General features: G+C 32.7%; 2 protein-coding genes across 2 annotated transcripts; both read left to right on the forward strand.

Moving 5' to 3' along the window:
- Nucleotides 1-6,908: 6,908 nt before the first annotated feature.
- On the forward strand, nucleotides 6,909-12,555 carry LOC145638379 (very-long-chain aldehyde decarbonylase CER1-like). The gene is made up of 10 exons (XM_081689346.1): nucleotides 6,909-7,047; nucleotides 8,317-8,537; nucleotides 9,956-10,188; nucleotides 10,338-10,557; nucleotides 10,657-11,032; nucleotides 11,161-11,268; nucleotides 11,373-11,573; nucleotides 11,703-11,804; nucleotides 11,927-12,100; nucleotides 12,189-12,555. The coding sequence occupies exons 1-10, from the start codon at nucleotides 6,988-6,990 to the stop codon at nucleotides 12,360-12,362; spliced, it is 1,869 nt and encodes a 622-aa protein (XP_081545472.1). The 5' UTR covers nucleotides 6,909-6,987; the 3' UTR covers nucleotides 12,363-12,555.
- A 1,178-nt stretch (nucleotides 12,556-13,733) lies between these two features.
- LOC145638380 (transcription initiation factor TFIID subunit 5-like) lies at nucleotides 13,734-22,034 on the forward strand. The gene is made up of 19 exons (XM_081689347.1): nucleotides 13,734-14,085; nucleotides 15,829-15,910; nucleotides 16,495-16,573; nucleotides 16,700-16,797; nucleotides 16,905-16,961; nucleotides 17,785-17,872; nucleotides 17,994-18,103; nucleotides 18,893-19,000; nucleotides 19,088-19,233; nucleotides 19,408-19,518; nucleotides 19,627-19,696; nucleotides 19,782-19,821; nucleotides 19,927-20,091; nucleotides 20,257-20,333; nucleotides 20,516-20,632; nucleotides 20,822-21,087; nucleotides 21,197-21,292; nucleotides 21,397-21,469; nucleotides 21,575-22,034. The coding sequence occupies exons 1-19, from the start codon at nucleotides 13,907-13,909 to the stop codon at nucleotides 21,626-21,628; spliced, it is 2,016 nt and encodes a 671-aa protein (XP_081545473.1). The 5' UTR covers nucleotides 13,734-13,906; the 3' UTR covers nucleotides 21,629-22,034.
- Nucleotides 22,035-27,217: the final 5,183 nt, after the last annotated feature.

Genomic DNA, 27,217 nt, shown 5'->3' on the forward strand with positions numbered 1-27,217 from the left:
TTTCTAGCATAGAACTCACCGTTTTTAATGGCTAGAGCCATAAGTTTGTGTCTCTTGTTTTTGGGTTATGTTTTTTGGGTGGTTTCCGGTGATTTTTAATGGAGGTAGTTGCATGTTTTTGGATTTTGACCAAGGTAGTAGCCGGTGGGGTGGGTTTCTTGTTGTCGGAGGTGAAGGTGCGGTGGGCGGAGGTTTGGCCGGCAATGGGAGCTATCCATGGAGGTGGGGAAGAGAGTTTAAGGAAGGAAGAAGATGAAGAGGAAAGGGAAAAAAAAAGGAAAAAGAAAAAAAAATGTGGTATTGGATAGTATTACCCATACAATGGTAGTGGGTAATACTTACTCCCCACCCGCCCACCCCTCTGACCTTAGTAAATATGACTACTCCCTTCATCCTACAATATAGATTATGTTTTTTTTTTTCAATTTTTAGACACTAAAATATCTAAAATACCCATATTAATATTTCTCTTAGCTCATTCCATTATCCAATACGAAGTATATCCTTTAGTCACTTTTTTTAAAAAAAAAAAAAAAAAAAAAAAATTATCCATGTATTTATTAATGAGCTGTGCCCATTTAATTCCCCAGATAAATAAAAATTTGTTTATCGCGGGTATAATCGTCGTTTCAAGTATCAGTGGAGGGGTACATGCGTCTTTTTATATACAAGTTGAGGTGTACATATATAATTTTCTCATTAAACAGTAAATGCAAGTTGCAAACACTAATTGGACAGCTCACCAAAAGTACTGAATAAATAACTTCGCTTTTTAATATATTTACAGAAATGTCATCATATTAAAAAAAAATTGTTTATCTGGTCGATAAACTTGTATTTGCCGATTATTAATTGTACTCTCACTCACTCACTTTTCTTGTACTTTTTTTTAATGAATTTTTTGTATTTTCTCCTTCCATTTCACAATTTCCATGAAACTTCACAAACGTGAATTATATTATGGGACAGATATAGTAATATTCTGACAATCTCTTATTGCATAAGGGATGATTGAGTGACGATTCATGGTATGCTCGTATCTTAATTGGATCTCTAATACTAATGAATATCGATATGAGTATTTGTGGTTATTTGAGTGACATTTTTTTTTGGTGTTCTACCCGGTTCACCCTTTGGGCTAATCCGGATTTGGGGATCAGTTCTGGGTGGTTAGGTATCAGTCTCCTCCCGATTGTTGTTGCGGGGGATCGAACATGAGTCCTCCCTACCAAGTGTAGTCCCAATCACCACTACAACAACAACCAATTGGTTATTTGAGTGGCATTTTCTATGTCGTTAAACAAGCATATTCAAATTAGATTGAATAAATCATGATTCGCAAAATATCATTCAACGATAGGGAATATTTTCACTAAAACTATTAGTACCTCCATTACATATTTTTTTGCAACTTTGGAATATTTATATCTCACAAATAATATACGGAGTACCAAAGTTGCAAAAAATATAAAATAGATCAATTATCATTATGTATAACATCAAAACTTTTGCAAGCAACCCAATGATGTTATTTCTAACAATATTTAAATTAAATAGATTCTCTGTTTCATTTATTACTATGATGAATACTATCTGATTTAAACAAACAAATCACGTTCAAAAATTAGTCCAATTGAAACCTAGCCGTGAAAATGAATTGATTACTGCAACATGTATGTAGGGCAGGCCCATATGTTTAACAGTATAATCGTTTGAACATATATCTCTCATTGCCTTTCATAGTTTCACCCCTTTTCAAAGTTTGGTCCCCCTTTTCTTAAAAAAAAAAAAAACAAAAGAAAAAAATCGATGTATATATGTAGAGACCTGCTTGCAATTTTAAAAAAATATATAGCAGTTTTCAATCATTGGAGAGGAAAAAATTAAACTTACTTGCAAGTAGATGTAGCTCGAACAAATAGGGTTGCTTGAAAAAATATATCCACTCTCTAAATGACGCGTGACAGCTTAGTAATTATTTTTCTATTTCTTTTAAAAAATATTGACCATGCAAGCTACATAATATTGTAGCTACCTGTAGGTTTGGGCAACTTGTAGCATAAAATTGATGTTGTTTGAAAATCATGGCAAGCTACATTATCTTGTAGCCGAAGTTGCTCTAATTACGCTAAGATCATCACAATGTTCGTATAAAAAGAACTTGCTTGCAATTTATAAATAGTTGAATCTACATGTTCACTATTGTGGAGCTACAAAGGGTGTAGTTAAGGTCAAACCTTGTAGCTCTATATATCCACCCAATACACTTATATTGATTTATTGAATATTTTTTTATGTATTTTTATTATTATTATTATTATTATTATTATTATTATTACTCCACCTGATGCCCCAATTACAAAAATAAGTAGCTAACCACATTGTGGAGAGATTGTAACTTAGATGTTTTAGTGTAGCTAAGAAATAATGATGTGGTAGTTGCTATCTACAAACACATGTAGCTACACATGTAGCTAGCCACTGTGAATGCTCTAGCTAGTTCTTTGATTCACCTATCATGTTTAATTCTGCAATAAAAGGAAGATAAAAGATAGTAGTTATAACCACCCTAAAGCTCTTTTTAAAAAAATATTCTCACTTTTCTATTTAAGTTTGTTTGATAAAGTAAGTTTCTCGCTTTATAAGAAATATTTTGAATACACTCGGTAATAAAAAAGACAAAAATAAATTCGACCAACCTTAAAATTTTAGATTTTTTTATTTATTTATTTTTATTATTTTTTTTTTGACTACACAATAAATTTAGAATTGAATGGTATATTTCATCAAAATGGGCGATAAATAATGTTAATATCATGAAGTAGTTTATATCGTAATCGCAAGACCCCTCAAAAGTCACAAGTCTCACAACCCCCACATTCATGATGATCCCATGTACTACAAAAGGTGGATTATAAGTGTATGGTAATGATGCATTAGTACATAATTTAATTTCAAAACATAATGAAATGATTGAAAAGTATGTATACCTTAATTTAAAGAGAGCCTAACGTATATTATGCTATTAGAGGAAAAAAGGAATAGCAGCAAATTATATTAGTGGGGGCCTATGATTGTGAAATTTAGAATTAAAGCACTACAACAATAAATACATATAACCAAATTTGTCACGAATTATTAAAGAATCGTAAATTCCTAGGCGAGAGATCGATGAGCCTTAGCCCTTAGCCAATTGATAAAGCATGGAGATATTTTGATGTTTACTACTCGTAACAATTAACAAGATCTGATCTACAGTAAAAACTAATATACGAATTAAAGAAGTATTCATACATATAGAGTACGACGTGATATGATGATGTGTTAGCTTATTATGATGACCTAAAACTGCAACATAATCTACTGCACGATAATATTTCTAGTAAGCAGTAAATAGGCTAGCCAAGAACTTATTAGGTCAAAACTCGTAAGTACATGAACAGGGTAAAATCAAGCTACTTAAGTAATTGAGTCGATATTGAACACCTATATATCTTGCTTGCTTGAAGTACTGGTTGTTTACATTTGTTCATGTTCAGTTGCATGTAAACTCCTTATCATTCATTCATACCTCATTGGAATTGAAAATCAAACTCAAAAAGAAGCTCAATCTAGGCTTTTTTTTTTTTTTTTTTTTTTTTTCTTTATAATATTGTCCTAGCTAGCATCACTAATTACTTAAAGAATACGTTATAAATTAACATTCACATTACTCTAAAACATAAAAGAAATGTACAAAACAAAAGCACTTACAAAACAAAAATCAAAACAAAAAAATGGCTAGCTAGGCCACCCCTTTTAATTTATCAAACTTGATTGAAGCTCAGTTCGAGTTCGAGCTCAAAAAAATAATGAGTAAATGGTCTAGGCCAGGCCACAAGTTGAATCAAATGAAAGAGAAATCTAAGCCAAGATTAACAACATTTAAAAGTTGTGCAACTTAAATTACAACAAGCATTTACTTCTGATCCCTTAAATTTAGACATAACAACGAGCGAGCCTATAAATGAATATCATGTAAATTCAATTTAAGCTTACAAACGATTGCATTCAATCGATTTTGACCTTACAAAAATTTCCTTAATGAAATTGATTTATCTATTGTATTTTAAAAAAAAATACCCCTCTGTCTCAAAACATATGACACAATCTACATTATTGCAGACATATTAATGTACTAGTTTGACTTTATTTATATATATAATTACATATTAATGAAAATTATATTACGAAACTTTATATTAATACCTATCTAACAACATATTTTATGATAAAATATAGCCCTTTTTATTATGGTAGTAAAAAATTATGATCAAGGCTAATACAAAAATAATAGTAAAAAAGAAGTCTCATGTGTTTTGGGACGGAGAGAGTAATTAATTAAAATATTCAATAAAGTCAATCCTAAACCTTAAACAATGCATTCAATTTTCCAAAGTACGTATTTATGTACAAACCCTAGTTAAATTTTTATGACGCAGTGTACTATCTCTAGTTGGTAATCTAATCCGTTACTCAGCTACTTGCATATATAGTTGCATAATCTGTCTTGTTCTTTTGAGCTTCTGGGCAGAGCAGAGCAGAGTAAAGCAAATTTCAGCAGAGCAGAGCAGAGCAAGCAGATTGAAGCAGAGCAGGGCAGGGCAGAGCAGAGCAGATTGAAGCAACTATTTTTAAGTACTATTTTTAAGCAGAGCAGGGCAGAGCAAAACAAATTTCAGCAGAGCAGAGCAGATTTAAGCAGAGCAGAGCAAAGCAACTCTAAAGAACGGGGCCTGAAACAGCTTAGAGTTGTTCGTGAGTTATTATTAAATGGTATCGCAATTGAATTGTGTACTTATCATTCAATTGAATTAAGAGGCTAAGCTGCTATCTACTAGGCTGCTGGTTGTTTGTAGTTGCTTACCATTAATACGCCGGTACTTTTTATCGGTCGATACCTTTTTTATAGGTAATAACTAATAAGGTAAAAATGTATGATAATATATATAGTCATACATATACCAAGTACAATTGTGATGTAGTGGTCCACAATAATAAAAGTTCTAGCTATATTAAACACTACTCGTACTATTAATTTTTTTTGGTTTTTGATATCTCACCTTGGCCGTTAATTTGTTCACAATATGAAATAAAGTACACTTTTCGTGTCTTTTTATCATCCGTATAAAAGTAATGAATAAAGTTAAAATGAATAAATAAATAAATAAATAACACATAGATGTAAGAATAATATTATAGATAAACTAAATGATGAATGATAATGAGTGGAAATAATTAAATACTGTCAGATATTTAAATGAGAGACAACGAGACCAAACAATATAAGGTAATAAAAAAGAATTACTTTATATATAGAATTAAGAATTTAATTAAGAGTAGATGGAAAGGAAAAACATAAATAGACAAAAAATAAGTTAAATAAATCATAATATAATCTAAAAGTATGATGAGTAACATGCATGTATTATAAAATCAATTTTACATATAACTTTGACTGTAATAATTTGAAAAATCTCATCATTATAATATCAAAATATTACTCATAATTTTGTACTCCTATAGATTAGATTAAAAACAATTTATCTTTAAAAAAAAAATAAAAAATTACAAACAATTTACATCAATTATTTAAAAATGAAGAAGTTCATTCATTTCTAGTCTTTTTTCAAAACAGAAATATCAAAAAATTATTATTATTATTATTGTTAATATGTATGGCATAGGAACGTAAATTAAAGTCTAATCTAAGACATAAGCCAAAACCTACGTGTCAGTTTGTCACACGATCTGCGGCACCGTTAGTCATTCGACTGATTTAGGTTGTTGTAACCCTTGTATAGGTCTCGGGCATTAAAGTTAACGCGCACTTCGTATTAATAAACCTACATAAGTACATAATTTGAAAATAATGTTGATTGATAAAGTTTCTGGTCACTTTTATAGTTGCAAGTTAAGGTTTCGTCTTTCACACTTGTCCACTGGTAAAAATTATAATACAATATTAATATATTATGCTTCAATTTTGAGATATTACTTGTGAGATATTCCGTATAAAATATTTCAAAATTGCACATTACATCTACCGGAGGTTATATATCGCGCGCATGTATAATTTGAAATATTATGCAAAATAAATATACAAGGAAAATGTTATACATAGCCCTTAGGGCTACATATAAGCATTTTAAAAATTGTAAAAAGTTAAGAAATCATCAAAATATAAACACTAATAACACTGATTTACACGTGTTTTTGTCATGAATTTCTAATTTTATACAATTTTCAAGAGTATATTTAATGCTTATATATAGCCCTTAGGGCTACATATAACATTACCCAATATACAATGAGATAAATATAACAAAATCCAAAAAAAAAAATTTATGTAAATCTGGTTCACAATAAAATTATTACGGACTTTTATGCTATATTGAACATAATAACTCTAATTTTAATATGGTGACCTTTATTATTATTATTTGTGAACTTGAAGTATAAATGTGTCGGCCAACGTTATGTTGAACATAATGACTCTAATTTTATTATTAATCTTTATTATTCATATTGATCAATATATTAAAACTTTCATTTAAAAAAAAAAAAAAAAAAAAAAACTCTTATGATCAATATGAATAATAATACGGAGTAATTTTTTTAAATTAATAAAACAATCATAGCGTCCCTAATTAATAAGTATTAGTGATTGACAATAAATTATTGTGGAGCAGGTCTATTTAAGAACTCGTAACAAAATCTCACAAAAATATATTTTGTTGTATGTATTATTCGCCAGAGATGCTCAAATAGAGAAGTACGTGAATAGTCAATTTTCAAACGTTGTCATGAAAAGTAACCGGAGGACCCATATGTATTAGGCAAATCCATGGCTTATATATATAGTGCTCTTGCGTTACCAAGTTTTATAGTTTCTTAAGTATTTTTTCTTATTATATAAGAGAGAAAGATACATAGATAGAGAGAATTATGGCGTATACTCCTGGTTTTCTTACACACTGGCCATGGGAGCCTCTTGGTAGCTTCAAGGTTTCTCTCTCATTTCTTTTTTTCTTTTTCTTTTTCTTTTTTTTTTGGGTTATATTTGCATGAGCTAATTACTGACACACTGATTTTTTCATTCTTATTATAAGTTATACGTTTGAGAGTGAGGGATAGCTTAAGTTATTAGAGCTTCCCTCCCGATTCCAAGACATCCTAGGATTGATTCCCACCCTCGTCCTTGTGGCTCTCTAAACACCAAAAAAAAAAAAAAAAAAATAAAAATAAATTTAAGTTATACGTATAAGATGTACTATACTACTATGTGATACGAGTAGTACTGCATTGGTGGTGTTGTACAAGTTTCAATTATGATACAAAGTAATTTTTACATGTTTTTTCATTCTTATTTCAGAAAGAAAAACTTGAATTATTGATTTTATTTTTTTATTTATTTATTTTTTTTTTTTTTGAGGTTGTGATGATTAATGAAGATCAAGTAACATTGTCATGTAGTATGTGTTACTGTATTAAACTAGCAATAATATCATTATATATTATATAATATCTTCGTTTTGTGAATATCATTTATATTTGAAGGTGAAAACTATATATTGGGTTTTCCTTGATTTAATTTTCATGGAACCTTTTTTTTTTTTTTTTTTTTTTTTTTAAAAAAAAAAAAATTTTTAAAAATAAAATGAATGTTTCAACTAATATACTATACAATTGTTTTCATTAAAATAGTGAAAAATATATGGATCCACTAACAGTGAATTGTGTTCAGTCAAATAAATGTATGTAGTAGCTAGTACTTCTGATAATTAATTAAGTGTACCTCCGTCATTTATCATGTCTACTATTTTTTGGGAAAAAAAGGTAAGTAGAATCTCTTCAATTCAGTCTCCATTCAATTTAATTAATGGTCTATTTTGTTCATTTTATTTTTACTTATTTCAAGTTTAATAAGTTTAGATAAATTATGATAAATTCGGATAATTTCAGTTCAAGAAAAATAAGTTTTGATAAGTTCAATTCAGGAAAAATAAGTTCTAATAAGGGCTGTCTAAGTTCAAATTACAACTAAAATAAGTTTTAATAAGTTCAGATAAGTGAAAATCAGGTGTGTCTTCGAAATAAGGGTAATTTTGAAAGGAAAATACGTGAGATCTTAGAGTCAGGGGGCTAATGTTCCTCGATCAAGAAGGCAAATTAAATTAAAACGTTCTTATAATTTGAGTCATGAATAAGTAAATTTTTGTATCTAATTTTGGTGCTCACAAAATGGTGCATGCAATTTTCTTTGTATGGCAAAAGTATATTGTAGTGGCACCCTTTGTGGTACACAGCATATACTTATATGTAGTAGGAGCTGAAGAAAGAGATCTAGCGTACCTTGCTATACTTCCATTCATGCTATGGAGGATGCTTCACAACCAAATTTGGATCACTATTTCGCGCCATCGAACGGCCAAAGGCAACAACCTAATTCTTGATAAAAGCCTCGAGTTCGAACAAGTTGACAGGGAAAGGAATTGGTACGTATAGTACATACATACATATATTTCTAATTATGTTGAATAATACCCTTTTAAGTGTGTAAAAAGTTCGTTGTTAGTAGTTGTTATGGGAGTTAAATTAAATCTAATCTATTATGACGGGTGCATACATACACGAGTGGTTCTTTATTTGTTTATCTTATTTGTCTTTTTGCGTTCAATTTTTATCAAAAATATAGTGTATATGTGTCATACCAATGACTTAAATGTATGTATGCGCTCTTAAGAGTAGTTATTAATACGGCAAAATTATACAAGTATGTTTGTTCATTCTTAAAAGGAAGACAAAATGGTCCACAAATTGTGATGGGCTAATGGGCAAAAGGGTGTGTATACCTCGTGATGGTGAACATGATCTTGCCACTCTTTGACAGCCTTGAAGATAATCTTCTTGAATATGACGTGCACCGTTAATATTTTGACGCATTTTATAAACTAATTTAATTTTAGTTAAACATGCACAAAATTGTAATTTCTAAGATCAACTAATGATCAATATTGTACATTAAATAGGTAGGTATTAAAGCAAATACAAAACATTAAATACGGAGATTTCTTAAAGGACTTAAATCGTTAGACTAAACAAAAAAGTGGAAAAAAAAGGTCATAGCTTAACTTTCTTAAATTAAAGAAGAGCTTCTAAAATAGCCGACCAGTTAGATAAAAGTATCCATTGAGATTTATGACTAGTTGACTACCGATCATTTAAATTTATATTTGACAGAGATAGCGAATAATATAATATTAGTTAGTTGCATTGGGGATTAACCTTATAACCTTAAGGTTACTAGGTCGAATCTCTTAAGTCTAATTTGCGGTACTTAGAGGTGAGAACCCTATAACCTTTTTCCTTACTCTTAAGTGTCTAACTTGTAAATAATAGATTAAAAAATACCGAGAGATTTGAAGTCTAGTCAGGGCCGAGCATCAACCGAATTGAATATATACTACACTGGTTGACAACTTGACATTCAACTCTTGATTTTGTCTACAATGCTTTAATTTGAAACTTTATTGGCTTGAGCTGGACTGTGAAATAGACAACACAAGCAAGCGTACCCATTTATATTTTTTGGGTGATGAATTGATCACATGAGATAATTTTGAAGAAAGGGAAGAGTGACCAATATATAGGAAAATAATTCAGTAGCAAAAAAGAAAAAAAAAAAAAAATCAAATTATTAGTTGGTGACTCATAAGACCTGGGAACAAATCTCGTGTACATTTTTATGTCCTTTGTCCCAACCCGAAAAAAACATGTTAAGACTAATAAAAATTCTTATTATTGCATATAATACTCGAAATTTTAATGTGTACTAGTAGATTTCTTGATACAATCATAACATCAATTGCCATAATGAAAAATAAAATTAATTGTTGTTTGTTGAATAATATAGGGATGATCAGATACTGTTGAATGGGATCTTGTTTTATGTTGGCTATTTGGCGCTAAAAACTGCAAAAAACTTACCCCTTTGGAGAACTGATGGTCTAATTCATATGTTCCTAATTCATGCTGGTCCTGTTGAGTTTCTCTATTACTGGTTCCATCGCGCTCTCCACCATCACTACCTCTACTCGCGCTACCACTCCCATCACCATACTTCCATTGTCACCGAGCCCATTACTTGTAAGTCTTTTTATAACATTATTATTTACTGTGAGTAGAAAATATCTAATCGTTGCAAATAATATGAAACAGAGGCAGTATAATTAATGTTGTACATTATTATTTGTAACGAACTCATTCTATTTTTCATTGTTGATTGTTGTATGCAGCGGTGATTCATCCATTTGCTGAGCATATAGTATACTTCATTCTCTTTGCCATTCCAATTCTATCGACAATATTAACTCGAGCATCCTCTATAGTTTCCATAACCATCTATGCTACTTACATTGACTTAATGAACAATATGGGTCATTGCAACTTCGAGGTTGTTCCTAAATGGTTGTTTACCATATTTCCTCCCCTCAAGTACCTCATGTACACTCCCTCGTAAGTATCTCTTATATCTTTCGTCGTAAAATCAGTAAAAACTTTGAGGTTGTACCTAGATGGATGCTTATTATATGTCTGGTTTTGGTGTGGTAACAGGTTTCACTCTCTGCATCATACTCAATTTAGGACAAACTACTCACTTTTCATGCCATTTTATGACTATATCTATGGAACTATGGACAAGTCTACGGATACTTTATACGAAACTTCTCTTAAGAAGCAGGATGATGTTCCTGATGTTGTTCATCTTACTCATCTGACAACACCACAGTCTGTTTACCAAATTAGATTAGGATTTGCTGGTCTTGCCTCGAATCCTCTGACCTCGACTTGGTATCTCTGGCTCATGTGGCCTCTTACACTATGGTCTATGATCTTGACATGGATATATGGCCAAACATTCATCGTCGAAAGAAATACCTTTAAGAAGGTTAAGGCACAGTCATGGGCTGTACCGCGGTACAGGATACATGTAAGTTTATCACCATTTTACAGGATACATGTCAGTTTTGAAGTTTATAACTCCCTACAAAATTATGTTTATTTTCGTATGTTGAAAACAAAAAGAAATTGATTTTGCCTATCTTTGTTGGTTTGTAGTATCTTTTACAATGGCAACGAGCAGCTATTAACAACTTGATCGAAGAAGCCATACTAGAGGCAGAGGAGAAGGGGATCAAAGTAGTGAGCCTCGGACTTTTAAATCAGGCAAGCGAACAAGATTCAATCGTTCATTTATCTTCTAGTCCTGTAAGTGTTACATAACTAGATAAGCTAGCTAACCTCAATCCGTGTGATTGGTGTTCCTTCAGGGGGACAATTTTAACAAAAATGGTGAAATTTACTTGGAAAGGCATCCTAAGCTCAAAGTGAAAGTGGTTGATGGTAGCAGCTTAGCTGTCGCGATAGTCCTTAACAACATTCCAACAGGAACTACTCATGTTCTGTTTAGGGGTAGGCTCACTAAGGTTGCTTACTCCATTGTCTCCGCGCTGTGCCACAAGGGCATCCAGGTAACAATCTCATAACATTGGGACCCTAATCAACCTAGCAAGTAGCAATTTCGGACCAATACATAAATGATTTCACCTTGATAAGGTTACTTTGTGACATTAAACTAATGCCTTTAATGTATCATTTAGGTTGTTACCGTAAGACAGGCTGAATATGAGAAGCTAAAAAAGACAATGACAAAAGAAGATGGCGCGAATCTGTCTCTTTCAGCAAAAGGCTGCAATGAGAAGGTAATAGAAGAGGGGAAAAAAAAAAACCACCATCAAATAAATTTTAACTTCATGATTTTAAGGACTAATAGTACAAAATATGTATGATGGTCTTGGAGATGAAGTATTCTTATTTGATGTAGGTATGGTTAGTAGGAGACGATTTGTCAGAAATCGAGCAGTCTATAGCATCGAAGGGAACTATAATGATTCCTTACTCTCAATTCCCTCCCAAGAAAACAAGGAAAGACTGCTTCTACTTAAACACTCCATCGATGGTGGCACCTACGTCTTTTGGAAATTTGCATTGTTGTGAGGTTTGTTCTGTTTACCAATTCATTGTGACATATCCTAAGTTAAGTCCTTATTACTAAAAACTGATCCTGTTTTTGCTTGTGTGAGCAGAACTGGCTGCCAAGAAGGGTGATTAGCGCGTGGCGTGTGGCCGGAATTGTACATGCCTTAGAAGGATGGAATGTAAACGAATGTGGTGATGAGCTCTTCGACGTAGACAAAATCTGGAAAGCTTCCCTAGAACATGGATTTCGCCCTTCCCCTGAACCCTGCTTGGTTAAGTAGTGAAAGTATTCTATAATGTTATAAGAATATGATTACTAAATGAATAAGCTAGCTGATGAAGTTATATTTTACTCGTATATTTGTCCTTCAACTTGCCAATATGTGCTACTTCAATGCTGTTGTGACTTGAAATTCTGATCCAGTTTAATTGGATTATCTGGATTTGGTTTATATATACAAATACATTTTTTTTAATGTTGATTGTACAATTTGGTCTTTGATGGTTGTGAATCAACTTAACTTGTGAATATGCTAGGAAAAACTTTTTTTTTTTCTAATAATAAAGATTGATTCATAAATAAAAAGACATTTTTTCACATCTACAAAGAGATTTATATCTAATTAATACAAATTGAATCAAACAAAAATATTCTTTCAATAAAACTATGATCGTTATTGCATATACTTATGGCAAGAAAAGAGACGGTTCCCGCTTGTTAGAGAGATTATTTCTATTTCGGGTCTGTTCTCATTGTCTGAACTCAGCTGAGCTGAACTGAACTGAACTGAGCTGAATTGAACTGAACTGAACCTGAACTGAATATTTTATAAGAGAAGGAAATTAGAAGCTGAACTGAACTGAACTGAATTTCAACGCAAGAGAACAAACCCTTCTAGTTGTTTTGAAAATGTTACGCTTTGTCATATGTATAAATAGTGTACTTAACTCTTAACCTTGTTGAGTTCTCGACAAGAGTTTGGATTGGGGTTGTCCAAGTGTGGTGAAAGAATTGGTTGCTTCCGAACTTTGTGTTGGCATATCGGCTAGTAAAACTGTTAATAATAGAGAATATATTATCTAACTTGCAATTGTAGACAAACTATTTTCTTGTTTTATATATTATTTTCCCTTATTTCCCCTTATTTCCCCTAATTTGATATTGTCCTATAAAAAAGACAAAAAAATAATATACTTGTTACGATTTGCTCTTGCAATGTGATTTACAATATTTTAAATCACTCCCTTATTTGGCTACCAAGAATATGTTGTATTGAGCTCATGTCGATAAAAAACGAATAGTATGCACACACGACACACCCGTTCATGTGTCAACCATGCCGTGTCATGCCAAGGGTTGAGTTATGGACGAGGCCTAGCCAACCCCCAACCCACTATATCAAAACGAGACATTAAATGTGTCAAAAACTGATTTGAAATAAACTTTATTTAGATTTCAACTTATATGAACAAAATAATTTAAAATAACTCAACTTTAACATAGACTTAACTCGATTAGACTTGACCTCACGAAACCCGACCCAGATATCCGAATTAAACACCCTCAGAAAAGCGAAAGCGAGTAACAACAATCTAGTCTAGATCTAAAAAACCACAAAGTCTAACACAGTTGACAGTCCAAGCCCAAAACCCTTTATATTTGATCATCTTCTTCCCTCTTTCACCCCTCAACTTCATACTTTCGCTCCTTCTACTACTGGAAAATTTCGCAATTCATCATCTTCAACTTGAATCTGCAATTGATTTTCCAGTCAATCGATCAATCTTAAGAGAAATCCAGGAAGCATAAATCTCCGCTGTAACAATGGACGTAGAATTGATAGATAAAAGAGTGTTGGAGTATTTGCAGAAGAAAGGTTTCAAGCAAACTGAAATCGCTTTTCAAGAAGAACAACAACAACAACAGCAACAATCGAAGAATTCTTCGTCGAATTCTCATACTGACCCAGATGTCGCTAAGCTCATCCTCACCTTTACTTCCGAGTACTTTCTCTCTCCTCTAAATTACAGTTTTTTTGGTATTACTTTTTCTAATTTCTGTTTATTTGAGTTTAATTTTGTTTGTTTTGGTGATTTTGGGGTTTGGGAATTTGGGTTTTAATTGATGTGCAGTTTGCGCTTGATTTTAGGTTTAGGGTATATTTAGAATTTTTGTAATTTGAATTCTTGTGAATTTTTGTTACATTGTTAGTGTGTAAGTTAAAAGTTTTCTTCTATGGGTTGAAGATAATGGTAAAGGTAAATGTTTGTTAGAGCGAGTTGGTTATTATGATAAATGTACATACTACATTACTGCCTTCATTGGGGATGAATAATCTTTTTTGATGAACACTGGAGAATGTGGAGATGATGTATTTTGGTTTATGTAGCTGACCCCGTCCTTTTCGAATTAAGGATTTGATAATGTTGTTGAAATGATGGTGTTAAGGGCAGGGAATCATATAGCCTTTTTTTATCTTGCGATGAAAAAGGGGGTTTTTGATTGATCCTTGATCCAACATGGGATATTTTTTCACTACTTTTAGGATAGATTGTCATTGGCTCCATTGAAATTTAGTTTTAAGAATTGCTTCCTGCAAAGGATTGTAGAACTAGACAAACGAGACATGTTTAAATTAAGGGTAATGCAAGTGAGAAAACGAAGGTAAGTAATGGCGATGATTAATGGGATTAAGTGTTGGTAATAGCAATAAGTTAGTGTTAGTATAAAAGGTGGGAAGGATGATACTCTCACGGTCTTTTGACCCAACCATGTTACAAACAATAAGGGACAGAAGGATGAATTACCCTCATAATAGGAGTTTGAAAAGGGTACTTGATGCTCTAGCAAAGATGATAACAAGCTTAAGCATTGAGTTGAGTGGCATGTTGCCAATAGCTGATGCTCTAGCAAAAATAGTAGTGAAAAGTTGCTTCTCAATGATATTAAGGCCCCCCACCCTGGCCTTGCCATTTTTAGTTTTGTAGAGTCAAATTATGCATTAACAATAAAGGACGAGCAATGCGACAGGCAATATTCCCATTCTCTGCCCTGATGTTGCTAGGATATAAACATCTTTCCAAGTCTTAGGATGAGATGAACTATTGGAGAATCACAGTGGCAAAACAAAGTGATGCTAAAATTAGTATATTGTGGATTATCTGAGTGGTTTTAAATTGTGTATGCAACTTGTCTTCCACCATTGGACACATGGCATTTGACATGTCAAAGATATAAAATGAAACTAGCATAAATTATCTATTTGATATGTCACGATAAATAATTCACATATCTAAGTTTGAATCCTTGGGGCGAAATGAAACTTGTTTGCAGATGGAATATACTCACACCCAATCCTCCATGCCTCTCTGTTAGAGATGGTCAGGATCCGAAATTTTGTCTTGTGGTAGTGGATGGCTCTATATTGACAACTGTTTTAACATTTAAAAACCTTTTTTCAGCCAAGTGTCCCTTTCTTCTTATCATTTTCTTTCCTATAGGATGAATGTTCTTTAGAAAATTTTTAGCCTCATTTTGGTTGTATCAGCTGTGAGTTACTCCGTACATAGATTACGCCAATCTTGGAATCCATGTGAAATTTAAATGATGTTACATGTCATATGATGAGCATAAAATTGCTGCTGTCTTTCTTCCAATATATTTACATTCAAATGATTTTTTTTTATTCAGTAAAAAAGAAAGTGACTTCACATGTAATATGTATGCTTGGTTTTTGTGGTTGTCAGGTCAGAGAGCCTTCCTGCACAATATCATGATGGGTACAGTAAGCTTAGATCATGGGCTCACAATTCCTTAGATTTATACAAGGTGATTCTTGCGTGGTTTTACTTTGCTTGAAATTTTTGCAATTCATCTGGATTGATAAAATTACCTGTGCATTATATTTATGACATTTGCTTTAGATATTTTCTGCTGTTGTACTTTTAGAGGTGGGAAATGTTGTAGCCCATCTAATAGCAAGATGGGGTTCCACAATGTAGTTTTAATGTAGGTAGTATCCTTCCAAGATTGGGTCTTTTCCTTCTTTTTTTTTTTTGGGGGTGTGTGTGGGGGTGTGGGTGGGGGGGGGGGGGGGGGGGGGATGTTGAGAGGATTTGAAATTTAGCGAGTTGGGTGGTTTCCTGCTTGTATGTCAATAACTTCTTATTTGAGGTGGATACATGCAGATATTGCTACCCCTTCAACTTGAACTTTAACCTAGTAATTTCCCTTGTACTTGCTTCAAGTAGCAGACTAGCTGTTTGGAGTTTTTAAAGTTGAACTCTCTGAGGTGTCTTTTTTCATTATATTCCTCTCTCCCTACCCCCCCCCCCCCCCCTGTAAGATACTTCTTGAATAGATGTTATGTAAAGAGAAGGCTTACTTTTGTCCTTTGTTCTTTTTCTGGGCAGCATGAATTGCTTCGAGTACTTTATCCAGTATTTATACATTGTTTCATGGATCTTGTTGCAAGGGGCCATCTACAAGAAGGTGAGATGTCAAATTGTCAACTAATCTTCAGAATTTTTTGAGTTGCTCAGTGCTTCTTATTTGAAGAATTCCCAAATGGTGCCTAATTTTTGGGTGATTTTTTCTATTTATGTTTTTATTCTACAGCCCGTAATTTCTTCATTACCTTCCGCGAAGATCATGAAACTATGCATCAAAGAGATCTGCAGAAGCTCGAAGGAGTTCTGTCACCCTCTCATTTGGAGGTTAACTGCTGTTTAACTTTAAATCTTTCAAACTAAACATTCAGTTTTGGAACTTTTCTATGTTTATGATATTTTTCTCTTTTTTTTGCCTTTGATTTTCTGTTCAGGAGATGGAGTTTGCCCACACTTTAAGGCAGAGCAAAGTAAACATCAAGATCTGTCAGGTTCTTTTTTGACTTCTTCAAAGGAAAAATTACTTCCGTAGGTTTTCTCTGTGTTACCAGTAAGCAGCTCATAGATGTTTCTTGCATAGGAGGATCACCATGCTACCCCTCCCTCCTTGCATGATTTATGTAGGCATTAATTTATAGCTACGTAGTGCAATAGTTTTGAAGTTAATCACGTAGTAGAAAGAAATACGTTGTTTGCTCCTGCCCTTGTTTTTAAAGTTCTCCAGTAGACTGTTTGCGTCTACCTGATTTTTAGTAAAATAAGTTATTTTTTTTAACTTAAATTAATTTAAACTGATATTAAATTATTTTTGTTGAACATAAATTTATATTTATTGAAAATAAATCGTTTTTGCTGAACTTACTTACTTTTACTACGAGTAATTATTTTCACTGATTTGCTATTGTATTTGTACTATGACCTTACTAATTTTTATGTATTACTAATTAAAAGTTATTTTTACAGGACTTTACCTTTTTTTTTTTTTTTGGCTGAACTTAACTTATATCTACTGAAAATGAATTTTTTTTTTTTGCTGAACTTGTCTTTACTGAACTTAAATTATTTTACTTAATACTATTATAGTATTATATTAAGGTGATGAGAACTGAGCCTTTAAGGGAACATGAACTCGAGCCAGCTAAATCATGTCTGGCCAGCTGCCACCCATGTTTTAAATTATGAATAGCATTTTTTATATATATATATATTTTTTTCCCATTTACACTTAATTAACATTATGATTAACCATTCCTCCTACATGGCCAATTACTTTGGATAAATTGGTTGAATATTAGTTTCTAAATTTTCCTGCAGTACTCGTACGAGCTTCTCCTCCAGTATCTTCATAACACTCGGTCTATTACAATGCTTGGAGTTATAAATGAGCATATCAACTTCCAAGGTGCAACTTGATTCTGTTTTTACTTCCTTTTATTTTATATATATATATATATATATATATATATATTTCCCTTTCTACACATTTGATGACATACCTGGGGCATTTGCGTGATGATTCACAGTTTGCCCTGGTCAGCCCGGTTCAATATCAGATGACGCTGACGCGGTGACTCTGGTTGATGGTGGCCAAGATGCTGCAAATTTAATAAATCAAAAAGAAATCCAGTGGGGGGTAAGATATTAAGTTCATTGTCTCACACAGTTCATAATTTTATGATGCTAAAGTTATGAACACCAGTCTATTCTCTACTAGTTTCCTCAAGTAGAAAGCTACTAATGGTAGTTTTTTTTTTTTTTTTTTTTTTTTTTTTTTTTTTGACAAAGGTTACTAATGGTAGTTATTACACTCTAACTGCTTTTTATATACTTTCAACCTGAGTAAAGTTGAAATACCAATTAAGACATTCGTGTTGGAACAAGCCAAACTGGGAAGGACTTTATACAAATGCTAGTCTACCCCCCCCCCCCCCCCTTCCCCTTCCTCTCTCACTCCATTATTGGGCAAATTTTAGTTTAGTGTAATCGTCCTTGGAAAATGTCATGATGCTTTTCTATTATATTCGTTTTTGTGATGTGACCAAAACTAATCAGAAAATCAAATTTATTTATTTATTTTTTAAAATAAAGATTTAGAGTACATAGTCAGTGTAGTGGATTGTGTTTTCATTTAACAGTTGTACCTATTTACTCCATTTAGTAATGGTCCAAGAATCCCCTAGATTTTTGCTTGAGCCTAAGATTTGTCGTTTATTTTTGAGTTGTAACATTTTGAGACCTCCAATGTTGACAATTGATAGGTACCGAAATCTTAAGTCTTGTGTGATGATTGATCTACACGAAACATCTTTGTATTTGTATATAGTTTGGCTGTTTGCGATGGCCTATTGACTTGTGGAAACTCCAACACTGTCCTAGTGTCCTATATTCAGCATAATTATGGAGTGTTTTTTCTTTTGCTTAGATGCTGGAAGATTCGATTGAAGACCGCTTGGAGAAGGGTGGAGGTTTGCTCTTAGACTCTGAAAAGGTAGATGCGGAAAACAAGGAAGGGGAGAATGAAGAAAATAAGGTAGTGGTGCTGCTTCCCCTGCATCCTCTTCTTGCCATCTATGTATGCTTATATCTGGTACTGATAGATCTCTGTGGTTATGTATAGAAAAAATCTGCTGATGGAGGAAAGCAAGGTGCATCAGTAAAAAAGTCCAAAAAAGATAAAGTTGGAGGCACTGGAAAAACTGCTCGTCCAGAAGCCAACACTCCTATGGCACCAAGAGTCAAACCAGAGCTTCCTTTGCCTGCAATGTATGCCTCATACATTCTCATTCATTAATAACTATCTAGCTTTGGCAATTGGTCCATAATTGTAAACTACAGAGTTAAATGTGTGATCTTCTGAAGAGAGAAGAAGATGAGAGATAGTTAAAAGTTAAAACCCCTGATTCTTGTTATTAACAAAAGTTTCATACATTGCTGTAGACCAATTGAAGTTGAACACTCTATCCTGGAAGACCTTCGTAATCGTGTGCAGTTGAGTAGTGTGGCCCTGCCATCTGTAAGCTTCTACACATTTATGAATACACACAATAGGTAACTTGTTCGACCTTATGCCCTTGCTAAATTCGTTTTTTCTATCTCTGATTTCCTGCTGGCAACTAGCTTCTGACTAGCTTTGCATTATTTTATTTGTTTTTTTAGTTTAAACTGTGCATCAATTTCACATGATGGATCCTTGGTTGCTGGTGGATTTTCCGACTCTTCTTTAAAGGTCTAATGATTTATCCCTAGATATTCTCCCTTGATATTGTATAAAGCTGATCAGTTATGCTAATATGAAGAGTTTACTTATATAGGTCTGGGACATGTCACAACTTGGGCAACAAACGAGCACTTGTGAGTAAATTGCAGAATACCTCCTTTGTTCCTGCTTTCTTTGTTCTCGGATAATATCATCATTCTTGATTATAAATTTGGTTTCATTCCGTTTTCTGGTTAAAGCTACTCTACAGGGTGAAAAAGATGCAGCTGGAAATGAACAAATGCTTGGTACAAATGGTGTTAAAAGACCCTATACTTTGTTTCAGGGTCATTCTGGGCCTGTTTATTCTGCTTCGTTTAGCCCCCTTGGGGATTTTATACTTTCTTCTTCAGCAGATTCAACTGGTGCGTTCCTAATAATATCTTGCAATCTTGCATTTGTCTTTGTGACATTCTTCTTTTTTTTTTTTTTTTTTTTATAATTTTTTTTTAATTTTTTTTTTTTTTATGTTACGGATTTAATGTTGCTCTTGCCCACATCTCTCTTATTCTTAAATTAATGAACTGCAGTGCGGCTTTGGAGCACAAAACTAAATGCGAATCTTGTTTGCTACAAGGGTCATAATTATCCTGTATGGGATGTGCAGGTAAAACTATATACTGTTGACTATTGGTTTTATAATTTCATGAGCTTTAGCTTCTGTACTATCCTCTTTTTTTTTTTTTCCTCATTGTATATCTTTGCTCTTGCTCCATATTACTGGTCATCTCTCAGGCTTCATTTATAAGCTCTGATTACCCCTTGACCAAAGTTTTTTTGTTCATGCAGTTCAGCCCCTATGGTCACTATTTTGCTAGCTGTTCTCATGATAGAACGGCAAGGGTCTGGACCATGGACAGAATACAGCCTCTAAGAATCATGGCTGGGCATTTATCAGATGTTGATGTAAGTTTTTGTCTCCCCTTCTCTTCGGGTTGCATTGTGCCCTTTCACAGCCTCCTCTTTATTTGATCTTCGGCGTATTATGTGTCACATGTTCAAGTCTTGTAGTATTCCCATATTTCAATATGCTTATATCCCATGATCAACCGTTCTTGTCTCGTGAAATTGATGTTGCATTTACTTTGCCTGCAGTGTGTCCGGTGGCATGTAAACTGTAATTACATAGCTACTGGATCTAGTGATAAAACAGTTCGATTATGGGACATTCAGAGTGGGGAGTGTGTCAGGATATTTATTGGTCACAGGAGTATGATATTGTCCTTGGCAATGTCACCTGATGGTCGGTATATGGCATCTGGTGATGAAGACGGTGCTATCATGATGTGGGATCTTGCTAGTGGACGTTGCATTACCCCTTTGGTGGGTCACACATCATGTGTATGGTCACTTGCTTTCAGGCAAGTACTCTTCTCTCTCTTGAGCCGTGCACATTTACACGACTTTTTCTTAATTGTATAAACCTTTATCTATTTTTGGCTCAAGTTCTCCTCATGTATGATGCATCAGTGGTGAAGGCTCACTTCTTGCCTCCGGATCAGCTGACTGCACAGTTAAACTGTGGGATATCAATGCAAGCACAAAGACATTGAGATCTGAGGAAAAGTAAGCTCATATGAAACTAGCAAAGATATAATTTTTTAAATTTTGGAATTAAATAAAAGGGGGGGGATTATACCATTTCTTACATTATCTATCTTCACACGCAGAACTGGAAGTTCAAACAGACTTCGGTCGTTGAGGACTCTTCCTACCAAATCAACACCAGTTTACTCTCTGATGGTAATGTTGCAACTCTTGCAAGTTTTATCATCTATCTTAAGAAAATTTAGAAACGTGATTTAATCAACCCTAATATCTCTGATTATGCGCTTTTCTTTGCTGCAGTTTTCAAGAAGGAATCTGCTATTTGGTGCTGGGGTTCTTTCTAAACGTTCATGATTAAATTAGCAGATAATTGTAAGCAGTAGATGTAAGCAGATAAGGTGAGACGCCCTTTTGATCATTCAATTTGTTATACTAGTAGTTTATATAGACACATAGATTAGACGTAGCTGTTAGGAACTGCTTTAGTTGGGTATTCAAGGTGGATTAGAAGTGGTAGTGTTTTTTTTTTTACTGTAATGCTTCTATTCAGTAGCTGCTGATTCTTTTATCATGAAAAGACATGATTTTGTCATACTACGTATATTGTTATTGTAAAAAATGTACTTTTACCTAACTGTATCAGGTTTTGTTATTATAGCCATGAGTAAACGTTATACTGCGTATATACAAGTATTTCCCAAAGTAATGTTAAGTTGAGGACTTGAGGATATATGACAAAATCATGGGTTGTACACTGTTATTATATGTTAAGTAATGTTACTATTCTAAAACTTGTAATTTCTTATTGACTACATTTAACATTTTTCTTCTATATTTGATAAGGTAGATTAAAATTTTTGATGAGGTTGTATTGAGGAAGGACGGTGGCGAAATTTTGCTGGAAAGATAGAACAGGGAAGGGGTTGGGAAGGGTTTTTTTTTTTTTTGAACTATGGAGTGTAAAATTCTTTGTAATAGTGAGATTGTTGGGGCAATTATGTCAATGGTGCCTGCATACGTTTTAGCTTTACATAGCTCAGTAGTTGGCAACTTTGCTAGCCACAAGTTTGGAATTTTTTTTTTTCTTACCAATAATATGGGTTAAATTTAGTCAGTTATCCTAATTTTTTATACTAATCCGTAGAGTAATGTATGTAATAAGCAGTTGCTTAAAACACACACTCATTAATTGACCAAAAATTTTATTAGTTGCACACAATTAATATTAGATATTTTAGTGACTTGTAGTCCACAATCTGAAGATGGCACTGCTTTGGGCTGGTATGAGATAAGACATAGCCTAGCTTGTTAAAAGCACAGCACGGGGCATTAGTCAAGCTTAGCCACACTATTGATCAGCCATGAGTATTTAGCCTTGCAATGTGGGTGGGTTTTTGGGGTTAGCTCACTTGCAGGACCGCGACCCTTTGTCCTTACCATTGTAGCTCATTTGCCGCCCTGATCTTTTAGAGAAGCACGGTAAGGCAAGGCATGCTACTGCTAATTAAGTGAAAATTGGCCTAGGCATGTAAGCACGGCTATGTACGTTGGGCACATGGGTTCAACTATGCTTGAGCCAGGCCTAAAGCTAGGTGTGCTGTTGAGCTTCTCACGAGTCGCGACACAATTTAAAGTCATCTTTAAATCAGTAGTTTGGCATCTTGATTAGCCATGCCAAACTTCTGCCTTGCTGTATGGCTTAGCTGCTCACTTTTATTTAAGCATTGTTTTTAGATGACAAATAATACTTTGTACTATTGTTAAGATGGGTTCAACTATACTTAATGCTCTTGCTACAGGACGTAAATCAACCACGTACATATTCAAATTCTAATTAATGATTGATTGTTGCATTATTGGCATTTGGCATCCTGTTAATATAACCGTTAAGATTCATCAACTTAGTCAAATCATATAAATAATGAAAAATCATATGATTAAGGTCCACTAATCATGTGGCCGATGTATGCCTAGTAGTCTAGTACTATGTCACATACTCCCTCATTTTATTACTCATTTCTCTTTACACTTCAATAAATTAATTTTGGCCATTAATCATTTTTCAAGTAAAAAAATTGTCCAAGTTGACATTTAAAACGTACCTACACAATTATAGCTAGATTTCATATGTAAATAATATTCCCATCGTATACTTAACAAAAGATTTATCTACGTAGAACTGTAGAAGTGTTTTTTTTTCTTTTCTTTTCTTTTTTTGGTTAATTAAGGAGAGAGTCTTATCAAGATATAAATTCTCTCATTGGTCAATCTAGCCTAGGTTAACATGTAAGGCTCTTTGGGAGCCGAAGTGGGAGTGGGAGAGGTAAGGAAATCTCCACCCTAAAGTACTCTAATAGAGTATAATCTTGCAACCTTACTTCAAAGGGATGTGTATCGATAGTGTTAAAGTAAGTCGTGAGTGAAAATATTACGGAAGGAGTAATACAACAGAGTCATTTTCTACGTAAGGAGTAGTCTTCACTGTTTATAAGGTTTTCCCATATTTGGTGCTTGCATAAATTGATGTAGGGAATAATGCAATCCCTCATCAACTCTGCTAGTCTATTGTGGTGTTATTAAAACTGTTTTTCTGAAATAAGATAAAACGGCTAATTTACTAAACCTTTTTTTAACACTGTTCTCTCCTCATTACATATAGAAAATCAAATGACACTTGACAATCCCAAATCTTCCTATCACGCCACTTGTCTTTTAATAAACTATTAATTCATCATTGTAAAATTAGTAAATTAATATATGAAGCTGAATGTATGTACTCACCAAATTAAGTCATAATGTGTGACATCCTTATATCAATAGGACAATAGATATTTAACATCCCAGCAAAAAGCCTTCTTAAAAATAATTTCTAAGTTTTGTCTTTTTTGTTAAGAAGATTATATCAATAATTATTGACATTAATATGATTGCAAAAGTTTAATTAGGTGATGATGATAAGATTATAGTAGTACTACTCGTACTACTTAATGTAACATTTCGGCGGTCTCCGGATGAGATTAAAAATACCATTAATGTATTATTGTATTATACGTTTATACAATACACATTTATTAAAATAAAATTAAAAACTATGGAGCAAATTAATTTTAAAACAATCGATTAAAACAAATGTTGATGAAGACAAAGTCACAAAAGGCCAACATTTAATTAATAAACCAATATAATATTGACAATTGGCAATAATATTAATAGATTTTATAATTATATAGTTCCAAAGTTTCAAACCGTGTACAATATATTGTCACACCCGCAAATCAAAACAAAATAAAATAAAAGTTAAACTCATTAAAAAAACATGTAACACATACGAGATTGTAATTAGATTCAATCAATTGTACACATTATTGGCTACCACATGATTAATGAAAGAATAATTGTATAATTGTCCACTTTCTGCTGATCATTAAAGGGGCTTTCAATATAAATTAACAAAAGAAAAACTTGGGGAAAAAATTGAAAAAAATGGAGAGAGAAAAATAAAATAAAAGAAGTGGTACTGAACTTAGGAAAGCATTGAAAGAAGAAAGGTGGGATTAATGAGCTCAACCCACCTACCTGACAATAGCATTTACATACTGTGCTGCCTTGCATTTCACAATGTGAAAGGAGAAAACAAGTGTTTTGATGAATTTATGATGACAACTTAGGCCTTGTTTTTTTTAGATACTCTTCTCTCTTTAAACCTGCTCTGCTTGTTTAGCTAGAAGCTTGAAAGAATAGGGTCTTATTAGTGATCCACTGCTAACGTTACAAATTATTAAAAATGGTTTTGTGGATGTCAATTATTTTAGTTGGTCTGTTGGTTAAAAGTTTTTAGTGGTGGACTAGTGACATTAAAGATCCGAATTCCTTGTATGTAATGTATTAGTCTTTATGGTTCTCTTAACAAAAAAAAAAAAATTAAACATATACACTCTAATTTGCATTGAAAATTTGGTTTCAAATAAAATTTAAAAAAACTAGCATTGAAAAATTTAGTTTATCCGCTGAATAAGCGCTTAGTTACACTTATGCATATTATCATATAAGCACAGTACCTTTGCTATCTAAAGTCAAAATAAAGATTACCTCTTCACTTATCCTATTGTTCTCCTTATGTTATGTTGTTCAAAAATAATAATAATAATAAAAAAAAATAATAAAAAAAAAAATTCTTACATAAATAAAAACCTCCTTTACCCTCCTATTTCTTTTATGCACTACCATGCCTCCAATTTGCTTGAAATAGTGTATGGAGTAATTGTTCCAATGGTAGTATTTATAATCGGCATAAGAACATTAAAATTAGTAAATTAATAGATCTGTACTCCATATCTTTCATTTCAACAATGCTAAAGAGTACAATCGAATGTCAATTCATCATATCAAACATAGTAAGTTCATTTACACTCGATTTACATACTAATCGAGTATATCATAGATTCTAGTTAACAAAACATCTTTGATTCTTTTCCATTTCTAAATATTTAACCTTTCAAACACACACACACAAAAAAAAAAAAAAAAAAAAAAACTCACATGTGGTATTAACAAATTCAAAAACTTTAAATCATTACAATTAAAGTAAGATTTGAAGAACAAAAAATGGAGGGTGGAACGCGGGAAGTACTGTACAATAGGGTTTAGAAAGTCATAGATAAAGATGATAAATCCTACTAATAAGCAAACTTATAATAAGTGAGTTTGTGAGTGGGTATTACCTATAACGCAATTCTTTTTGCTTCTCTTTAAATATTCATTCCATCTTATTGGTGGGAAATTATATAATGTGGGTCCTACTCATTTTCTACCATTAAAATTCCTCATGTCATGTTTGGTGTTCTATCTATTAATTTCATCATAAATACTATTATGATGTCATGCCACTATTATATGTGGGTGAGGTGACCTTGGGGGTATTGAGGGAACACAATCAATTCTAAAATGGATGTGCAATGATCTTTAGGATTATCCAAAGGAATGTTGTCAAATTCATATCTACTATCTATTATTTGTTCTTAAATTAGGTTCTACGGAGTATTATTTTGAGTTTATGGGTATAGCAGAGCATATTTCAGCAAAGAAGAGTTTTCAACCATAGCAGAACAACTCAAAAGAATAGGGCCTAAATTGTTTACCAAATACAATTCTTGATTTAACAAATTGCTTGTATTATAGACAATTTAATTATAATTGTTTCACTCGAGTTTCTTTTGTTCCATGGTAGATTCAAGCTTCTTCAACGAACAACTTTGTGTTTATTATTAAGTATAAAAATTAGTCATTTGTCTACATAAAAATTTGTATTGTTCATATTACTATACTGCTCTTGTAAATAAAATAAACTTATTTCATTTATTACGTAGTATTATTTTTTTATATGCTTCATGCAAAGGAGTTAACTTGACCAAAGAAATCAAAGGGGGGAAGTAATATTTAGTAAAGTCCTAAGCTAATTAAGTCTTAGGAAGTGCTTCAAATATATTATACTAGTAGTCTAATATTCTCCATTTTTCAACTTGCATGTGAATTCACCCTTTTTTTCTACTCCTTCCAAAGTATATGTAAGCAAGCAACACCATTATACAATCAAACAACGTTTAGCCTATTGGAAAGATTTTCTTACCACTTGGGAGCTATTTCGGTTGGGACGGATTTCTCTTACATTTCACCAATTCACCCTCACTCTTAAGGAGCTCTACTTGTTAATCCAAGCTAGGTCGACATAACTTCCGTGTTGATATGGCATTTTTCTTGCCAAAGTTTAAAAGAGTTCTCGCTTTACCACATACATCTATATTTTATTATTACAAGTATTGAAAAAAAAAAAAAAAAAAAATTGTCAAACAAGTGAGATACTTGTATTAGTTGTGATGCAAGTCATGCAACCCTCAATTAGTGAATTAACCCTTCAAAAATAAGAAATAATCAGGTAAATTACTT

The sequence above is a fragment of the Chenopodium album genome, chromosome 7 (assembly GCF_948465745.1).
Source record: "Chenopodium album chromosome 7, dcCheAlbu1.1, whole genome shotgun sequence".
Lineage (NCBI taxonomy): Eukaryota > Viridiplantae > Streptophyta > Magnoliopsida > Caryophyllales > Amaranthaceae > Chenopodium > Chenopodium album.